This window comes from Trachymyrmex septentrionalis, unplaced genomic scaffold (assembly GCF_001594115.1).
Source record: "Trachymyrmex septentrionalis isolate Tsep2-gDNA-1 unplaced genomic scaffold, Tsep1.0 scaffold66, whole genome shotgun sequence".
NCBI classification, from domain to species: domain Eukaryota; kingdom Metazoa; phylum Arthropoda; class Insecta; order Hymenoptera; family Formicidae; genus Trachymyrmex; species Trachymyrmex septentrionalis.
Window position 1 is genome coordinate 1650312 of NW_017305843.1, and position 10427 is coordinate 1660738.

The following is a 10427-nucleotide window of genomic DNA, read 5'->3' on the forward strand; positions in this document are numbered from 1 at the left end:
CATTTTTTATTCTAATAAACAAAATTTTATTTACAGGAGGTGTTACTGGCACACAGCAAAGTCACAGCTCATTGTGAGCCGATTACAGTGATCCTGGCAGAGGTGGAGGCGCCGGAACTCGCGGCTCTTCTTGGCTTTGTCTACACCGGAAGCGCCACTGTTCCACGGATGCGACTGGACGCGTTTCTGCGTGCTGCCGAGGCCCTGCGCATCCGGCTTCCACCGGTGCCAGTGATGACGACCTGCGGGGAGCAAACAACGGACTGCAAGCTGGAAGACATCAAGGATGTCAAAGTTAGCCCCAAGTACCTGCAGTGCAATCAATATCCTTGGTACCGATCGAAAAGATTGTCTTACGAAGATTCGTTTGATAGGAAGGAGTCATATATTAGGATATTCCCCACGGACGACGTCAACAGAAATCCATTTAGGGATATTGGAGCGTTTCACGAAGTTAACAATCCTGGCCCATCGTTCGGTCCTAGTTGTCCGAACTCGTGGCCAATAGGTAGTTTCCAGCATCAGGATAGAGCAACAGGTGATCTCTCCGCAGACAAAAATCACAGCTTGATACTTGCTGACAAGAATCCGATAATAGCTCCTATTAACGAATCGTCCTACAGTATATATCAACGAGGTACGTGTCTCCCCGAAGGATCGTCTTCGGAAGGATACGCTGGTCCAGATACTTCGGAAAAGATCAGAACGAGATACGAGAGATTGCATACGAGTTACCCGTCGGAGAAGCTGATAATGAATGAGGACGTCCTTGTGGAAGGATCGGGAGGAGAGTCTTGTAGAATGACGCGGGACGAGTGTCCATACCAGGGCACGATGTCGTTGTCGTCCTTGCAGTGCGCGGCCGCCACCACCAGCCAAACGAGGTCGTTCGAGATGCTCGATTACGCCTCGCAGACATCGGCGGGCGAGGATCTCAGCTGCGGCGAAAGTTGTTGTAGGTGGAGAACCGCTCGCAGACACGTGGCAAATCGCGTCACCGCGTCACCGTGGCGCCAGATTGTTAGGCCCCATCATTCACCGAGGAACCCACGGCTCATCCTTGTGCCTCAACGTCACGCCGATGACGTGAGTATTCGACAGACAAATATTAGCTCACTTGTCCATCTTGAAATCGACTGATTCGATTTCAATTTTAATTTCAAATTTTACTTATTTATTTCGGATACTTAAACGGTTAATCCGAGAATGAAAGACGAGGAACGAATATTAGGTCGCATATTTGTTTAATTACGAATCGATGTTGCATGGAAAAAAACGACTACGTTTGCCACGACCAAAAGTCGTCCATCATTACATTTTTTTGGATATGAGAACTATAGTTCGATTATTGTGACAACTAAGATTGTAAGATTGGCATATCTTAACGATTATGGCTGTTATGATATGTCTATCTTACGGTTATCACAACCAAATGTATTGATTGGCGAAAATCATTATTTCTGGTTGTGGCAACCATAACACTTTTTCTGTGTGCAAATATGAGCAACTTGAAAGGTGAACGCTGTACCATAAGTTTTAAAAAATGGAAACAAACTTTTCAGGAACTTTTTCATGATTTTGTATGAATATATTATTTTTACAAACAAGAATAAGTGAAATTAAACCGAGAAATGTTGAACACAAATAAGTGAACAGGGCAATCGGTTAAGGTCAAGGCTAGTCTTGATGCCTAATAATATTTTTGTGTGAATTTTAAAAATATTCAGTTTAAATAAACTACGCATCGATTATTTGTCGGGGTTGAAACGCTGCAGTCCTAGGTCGATATTTATAGTCACTCTTTTTAAAGATCATCTTAAGTAATACCTTATGGGCTTTCTACAATAAATCGTTAGTCACCATTCATATCATACTAGTGGTAAGACAGAATTATAAATCATAAATCTTATAAAACTTATATCCAGAATAAATCATATTAGATTGTTATAATATTTCAGCCAATTAGAAGGGTGGCAGTTCTCAAGGCAAATAACTACATATATACTATACGATTGGTCATCATAACGTAATCTAAGTTTTAAATCATAAAAAAATGGAATTTAAGCATCTCCATGCAGTCATTGATTATTGATGTATTGTTATCTTATGACACACTACTGTCTCGCTTACAACTCGCTCCTCGATTTCTGATCTATTAACAATGGCTTAATGTAAAAAACTCATTAAGATGTTAATACAGCTTTGTGATTGGCTTATTACATTTTAAAACTGTACTTAAGACGATCTTAGCTTTAAACTGGATATGATTATGAATATTATCACGTGCTTCGGTATTAGTCGAAATATATAATATATAAGATAAGACGTCCGTATAGAATGGGGGAAATCTCTCAGATAAGACGATATTTTTCACAATAAATATTTACAAATTAAACATTAATCAATATTAATAATATTAAAAAATGTTTATCAATGTAATTTGACATTACGTATTTCAGATTCAGGACTGTTTCAAGATCGACAAATAATTGGCGTAATTTGCTTGAACTAAAAATTTACACAAATATTATATTAGGCACCAAGACTCACTTTAAACGAATACGGCCTCTCATTTATGTTGGACAATTTTTAACACTTTGTAATTTTATATTACTAAACTAATATTTTAAACAACTCGATAACGAATGATTAAAAAATTATTATATATGCAATATAGAGATTCAGTTTGTTTTTTAAAGTGTAACGGAAAGTTAATAATTTTTTTAGAATTGATCCGTTATTTCTGGAAAGCATTATGATGCCATGATACGAAAGACAATTTTATTCCAGTCGATATCTCCAATCGCAAAACTTTACGACGATTGAAAAGACAGGAAAGACGATTCTTTCAAAGAATGTAAGCTGTACATACTCGATTACGATGCCAGATACGATTTCGTCGTACTTGTCGAAATCCCGTTGCCATCCGTACTCCCACGTATGCAAAAAGGATCACCATTATGGGAACTATGCCAAGGTGAATAACATTAAACGACACGATTGAACAAACGCGTTTTCGTTCGATCGGTGATAAAAACTGGTACGTGTCAAGTAATGAAAAAAAAAAAGCGGACCTGGCCAGTGTTCCGAATAATTTAAGAAGACCCGATTAAACCATTCACGAAGAATATATTTTATATACGATAATTCATATTTATATTATTATAAACAGAGTTGGGTAAGTTAACCTTTTTTTTTTTAGATTAAATTAAGTTAAAGTTAACAACACCTTGAAAATTTAATTTAGTTCAATTAGTTAAGATACAAGTTGATCCATAATGAAATTAATTGAATTAGAAGTTAAGTTTATAAAAAAAATAATTAAAAAATTAAATTTGAAATAATTTATATATATTCCGAACAAACAATCAAAAAGAAAGAGAAAGAAAAAATGTTTGATTGTTTTACATAATTTTTTGTATTTTTCTTTTCTCACAGCATATTCATTAAAGAATTGCTAGCTTATTTTTGTTTAACTAACAATTACACAATATAAAACACATAGAATTACTAAATTATGTACTCATTATCCCCTCGTATTGTGGCTGAAGATTAATTTCAAAAAAGTTAAATTAAAAGTTAATAGTTACCGATAAAATGTAAGTGAATTAAGTTAAAAAATTAAGACTCTAAAATGTAATTAAAATTAATTAACTATATAACTATATAACTTATCTTTTAACTTTCTAATTTAACACTACCCAACTCTGATTATAAATAGTAATAATGAATAAACGCATAAGTATTATTTATGTGCCTCCACGTGATTTAATAAATGCCAAACGCTTCTCTCAAATGAAATCTGTAAAACACAGCACTTAACATGTACTTGAAAAAAACTAGTTTATATTCCTTTTCTTAAATGCATTTATGTAGTGTTTTATACAGTTTTATATGTATAGTATCCGCAGGTTTACGATTAAATCGTATTAATTTTCAAACTGTAAATTTATCGAGAACCATTAATCGCGGTTGATTGGATTGCGCTGAACCAGCCAATTTCCGCAAAATGGTGAGACGAAAATAAACCGTTACACCCTTAATTACTATAGCAGAAGAAAGTATTATAAACCGACATGGAGACGAGGATGCGCTCGATATGTCATCGTCATAGCAAGTGAGATTAACGAGAGAAAATGGTTTCAGTATCCTAGCTTGTCTCTATAAATCGCAATAACGATAGAAGTAATTAAATAGAAACCGCGGTCTTCACTTCTATGATCGTGGTCACAAATCCAGTAGTATTGACCTTGCTATTCCTATTAATTAACGGAAAAATGCAGAACAGTTGTTTAATTCTTATTTCATTTCCATATTTGTTTATTAAGCCATTTCCAGCTTAAAAACATATAATAACAATTAAAAAATTTATATTTAGATTTAATACTTCGACTTTAATACTGAATGGAAATAATCTTTGCCCATTTGTTATTACAAATAAGTTTTTAATACGTAACTTTTATTATGTAACTTTCATACTATAATGTTCGCAGAAATACAGAAATCAATAATTAAATAATTTAACAATTTTTGAACACATATAAATATAAATATTATTATCGTGAATTATGATAAATAATAATTTCTTTATTTTTTTACAAATTTTTATGTCAACTGTTTCGAATTTATAGCCACGATATTTCATCGGTATCATACGATCGTAAAATATGATGTTACTTTCCATCGTAGATCTTCCATTTAAATCGTGATTCACTTGTGAACCAATCATAATGATATATAAACGAAATTAACTTAATTGCTTATTGAAAATTGTCTAGCTTCAGTCAGTATACTAAAAGTTTATGTGTCGAATAAAACGCGCAATCTCATGAATAAATAAAGATATGGCGAACGCAGAAGATACGAAAACTAGTTTACGATTTGCATAATGTCCTTTCTGTCACCGTGACAAATATCTTCCTTTCTCACATTTTGCCTCTGCTTGCTTCAATTGCGGAAACCGAGATAAAACTGAGTCGCTTGAAATTAATTAAAGAAACATCGTTTTTAGCCTCAGGTATCAGGTTTCAAAACATGATGGAAAGCTACGAACAGCTCGCACTTGCTAGAAGCTACAGCCGACAGAAATTACCTGCGACATATCATGCGTTAAGAGTTAATTGAAACCTGTACGCGCTGAACATGTATGAATGTGAACACCGGAAGATTCGTGTTCGCCATTTGTTGATCGTTTATTCGTTCTCTGTATACAAGTACATTACGCATCTTTACAAGTGACAGAGTGCCGCTTCCAGCTGCGTTGTCGCCCTTCACTCGGGCTTCGATACTGTTCCGCTTAATACGGCTATCAATTTGCAGCGGCTGTTTATCAGGCCATCGAGCCGTGATTGTGCATCACCAGCTGGCATTGCCAGCTGCACGCGCGTCCATCGCATTATTATTACACGTCCGATCTGCGAACGTTTTCTCTTTCGACGGGAGATGCGTGCCAGATTTCGTGGACCGTCGTGACGACTGTCTACTTACATAAGCAGCGATTGCTTCCGCAGCTTGCGCAGAGGTTCATGGAGATTTCAATCAGATAATCATAGCGCGACGCGATCGCATGTACGATTTTTTTTCATCGATATTTCGCGCCGCCATAGAATTGATTCTACTATGGTTCAAAATAAACTCTGAGCATATTATTTTTCAGTTTTTTTTTATTCTTCAGATTTAGTTGTACATTTAAAATCGAATGGCAAAGAGTATAGGAAGTGAATAATAATAAATAAAGGACAAAGTAAGAGTCAAACACATTTTTTAAATTGTCGCACAATTAAAAAGAGTAAATTACAAATAAAGAAAAGTAAAATTGAAAAAAATAATAAAAAACTAAGTTTAAATTCAAATATTACAAGTTTCGGCTACCCTCTTCAGGGCATTAACTTATCATAAAAATCGCTGTACAAAAATTAATTATCGAAAAAGAGTATAGGACTCTTAGTTTTTTAAAAAGACATAATACGAAGGTGTATAGAGCACATAAGAGTCAACGTAATTAAGCGTATATGTGTAAGAATTATAATACGATATATTAAATGTATAAAGAAATTCTATAATACATTACATAACACATTACATTACATGTTTCGGCTCTTGGATTGAGCCGTCCTCAGATAATACAAAATTCATTCCTTAAGTTTATTGCTATCGTCATAGAAAGATCGTGATGAAAGTTTTCCAATTTATATAGCAATCTTAATGCGAATGCTTCACGGAGAACATAAATTACTTGCAAGCAATTTAATGACCGATTGTTCGGAATTTCATTTTAAGAATTTTGATGATTGTGTTGGTCGAAGAATAAAAATCTCGTGTCTTCTCTTAGCCGATTCTCCTGTCCTCGCTTTCGGTCGTTTGCAACTCTAGAAACTTCTACATACGCTAAATATTATTTAGCATAACCTTGTTTAAAAATTTAAACAATTCTGTTATCCGCTGCGAGTAACTCTTTAAATGATAAATTATTATTACTCAGAGGAATCACAAAGCACCGATTACATATATGTTACAATTTAATAAATCTCTGTTTACTCTCGCAATAATAACAGGCACTGCGAGATTGCTAAAAGAAGTTTATGCGTTTAAAAGGATATTGTCTCGTGTTTGCAATCGATTATCCGTACAGCCGTTTCGTGTGAATGTATGCGTCGCGTGTGTATTTATGAGTGTGCGTATGTGTCGTTGTCTCGTGCCTACGAATTTTGTGAAGACGGATATCTGCAACGACGCGATCGCTACATCGTGATATTCAATGTGGTCGCAGTTTCATTTCTAAAGAAGAAATACTTCGTCAAATTCATTCACGGAAAAAAAAAAGATTAGTTGCAGCAGCAAACGGCGTGTGGTAGCTAAATTCCAGTCGTAACATATGGATACCTAACGTCGTATCTGCGAGGTCTAATTTCCATTAACTGTGAGGCCTAAATATTATCATTGTAACAGACAAGCACTTTGCTATTATGTCGATCTATTGATCATTGCAACAAACGTTTTCTCTGTAGCAGACAATTTGGTAGCAAGTACAGTTTCTGCAAACCATATTTAGCTGTGGTAGATACAGGTACAATTTTCTCTTACACGGACATATCCGATAACTGTGACAACTAACTTCATGCTGCTAAATAAATTGATCTGCAATAAACAGACACGCATATTTTGCTGTCACGTCCTTATATTAGCTACAGCAGCAAATCCTTTGTATGTATTAGCAAATTTCATAGTTATAGTAGCTAATGCAATTTCAACTAATTAGAATTAGCTGTAGCCAGCAACATTTTTTTCCGTGTTATGAAATTGTGCAAAGTATAAGATGTAGTACACCAGTCAAATAGCAATAATGTAATTCATAGTCACTCTATAAAAATTTGATTATATGTTCAGATCGAATCTTCCAGAAAGAATTTTTGAAAGATATGTTAATGGTAAGGCTGACTGTCATCATTTGAGTGCCTCTCAGATGGTGACAGTCAGCTTTACCGTTAACATATCTTTCAAAAACTCTTTCTGAAAGATTCGATCTGTAAATATTATCAAGTTTTTACAGAGTGACTGTGAATTACATTATTGCCATCTGACTGGTGTACTATCTCTCATTCTTTACACGATTTCATAATGAATTTGGCGAAGTATTTCTTCTTACGAAATAATATTGTAACTGCGACCACGTTGAATATATATCCATGAAATAACATATCATATTATAATTTTTATATATACGCTTAATTACGTTGACTCTTATGTGCCCTATACATCTTTGTATTGTTATACATTTAATTATTTTAATTTAAAAAAAAGTATTTGATCTGAAAACAGTGTCCTAATTTTTAATTAATTTATTATTATTTATTTATAATATTATTTTATTTTAATTTAAAGGATTAAATCCCGTAAAAAGGACATAAAATTTTATAAAGTAAAGTGCTGCGATTTTTTTGTATATTATGAAAACAGTATTGAGAATAATAATTTTTAATTTTATAATGTATTATGTTAAAATAATTTTTTAAGATTTTTTATAGTTGTTATTATAAAAAGTAAAAGTTTTTCTTTATTTATATTCAATTTATGAATCATATTTGATCATACAAGGTGTTCGCGAATAAATGTACCACAATAAGAAAGTTTTAAAAAAATTATTTGTAAATTTATATTTACAAAGCAACAGTTTATGAAATAATAATTTAAATATGGCCAATTACGGACTACTTTAAACGCATGCTTACTAATATCGCACGAGCGATTCATAAACATGTAATTGGCTATATTTAAGTCTTCAAATATATCTTAAAAACTATTGCTTGAAAAAAAATGTATACATAATTTTCTAATTTAATTTTCCTAAATATTATTTTTTTGATTGATAAATACAATTAAATCTTTATCTATATACAATATTTTTAAAGTTATAATGATATAAATAAACACTATTCGTTATTATTTGATAAAACTCGAAATTCACTCTAATTTTTTAGGAGTAAAATTTCTTTCCAAGAGAAATGATAGTTGCGCCAATCCGGCAGAAGTGAATTTTCATTTTACTTCTTCAAGAAGCGAATTTCTTAATCTAACAATGGTCAGCTTTAATATCTCGCTTGCGGGGCAGAATGACACTTTTTTCTGACAGATTTGTTTGTTTTGTACTAAAATATGTCGAGTTTTGTCAAGTTTGGATGTAAGAAGGAGAAGCTAAACTTAACATTATAAGTTTATCAAAGTAAAATTACAGTTTCCTTTCGAGAGAATAAAATTATATAGGTATTTACTCAAGCACTAGATTGAAAAACTGATTTTCCGAATAATTCTTTACTCCCTAAGAGTGAAAAAATTCTTTCCTACCTATTCCTGCTGGACTGGAAATTCACTCCCAAAAATTTAGAGTGTATATATGACATTAATTCTTTTAGAATTAAATGTCTTCATAAAGTACAGCAAAGAAATATCAACATTGTCTAGCAAGAAATTTAAAAAGAACAGTTAATAAGATAACGATCAGTAGCGAAAGTTAATAATGTTGATATGGAAGTGTAAAAGTTATGATTTAAAGTTATAAATTCCGCACATATCTTTTGATCCTGCTATTCGGCGTTATTTAAAATCGAGAATTGCGCAAAAATATTACGATAATTGATAGGATACTTTCGATTCATATCTTATCTCGTGAATTAATCTCGACGATTTATATTCGGCTTCCGTTGAACGTAAATACAATTATTAAAATGCGAATAATATGCATTTTAACTATTCGCCTTCCTTATCATGTCGGGAATAATTGGGCCATTACTATTGCATTTGAACGATCGATAGCATTAAATTGTTTTACAATCTAACTACTTTCTAATTGCTGCTTTCTTCTGGTTTTTCCAGCTGCTCATTATACGGACGCATTCCTGGACGCGACTATTGCTGCACTATAAACGTTTTATTTAGCATAAATGTAGAAAACTGTCGATATGCGATTGTTGGATTATGCCGTGTTGGCTGGACGTGGTATTTAGAAATTATTTTGCAATGTTTGAATAAATTTGCAACGAATAATAAATTTTTCTACAGAATAAAAATTAGAAGTCTAAAGTTAGTTTTCTTTAAAAGAAAAAGAAAGCGTATTTTGTTTAAATACTCCATTCAATTGCACAACATTTATGCAACAGATAAATAATATAATAAAAACTAAATTAAAATAATTAATAATAAAATTAACGTTATAAATATATAATTTAATTAATATTAAATATATAATTATATACATATGTACATATAAATCTTTTAAACATCAAATTTCTTTCTTCTGCGCAATATAAAATTTTATAAATTAAAGAAGAAAAAAGATTGGCATTGCAAATTATACGAAGAAAAAAGAACGATTTGGCACGCAACTCACGATACTTACTTTGACATTTTGGTGTCATATTAAGTTAACGAGCATACAGAATTGACTGCTTAAAATCAAGCGTGACTAAAAGTATCATAAAACAGTAAACGGCATTGAGATCTAGTCATCACTTTCTAGTTTATTGAAACGCCTCAGCCAATGCGCCGTAACGATTTCAATTCTTCACGCGAATATTCTATACCATTTCTCAAGATTAATGAGGATAAGTTTGACTTGATCAGTAGTGTTTTTCTGTCGAAGAACGTCCGATTTGACATAGATACATTGAACGTGTGAAGAATATAATTGCTCTCTAGCAAAACTGCACTGACATGCACTTTTTTTTATTTATAATAGTTGAAAAATGTTAAATTTATGAACAAATTTATGAATAAATCTATTCTTAAGAAAGGATGAAAATTTTTTTTAATATTATTTTTAAATAAAAAAATATATAGGCAATGTTTAAAAGCGAGAAATAAAGAAAGATAATAAAATTCTGTTTTTTGATCAATTAAGAGAAGAGACATTTTCGTTTTTCTTTAATCTTGTC

At 32.4% G+C, this 10427-nt stretch overlaps 1 protein-coding gene across 1 annotated transcript in view; it reads left to right on the forward strand.

The window, feature by feature from the left end:
• Positions 1-10427, forward strand: part of LOC108753136 — a 40568-nt gene that overhangs the window by 22209 nt on the left and 7932 nt on the right. The window contains exon 2 of the mRNA XM_018494477.1: positions 37-1086. Within this exon, the coding sequence (XP_018349979.1) occupies positions 37-1086 (1050 nt within the window). The remainder of the gene's footprint in view (positions 1-36; positions 1087-10427) is intronic.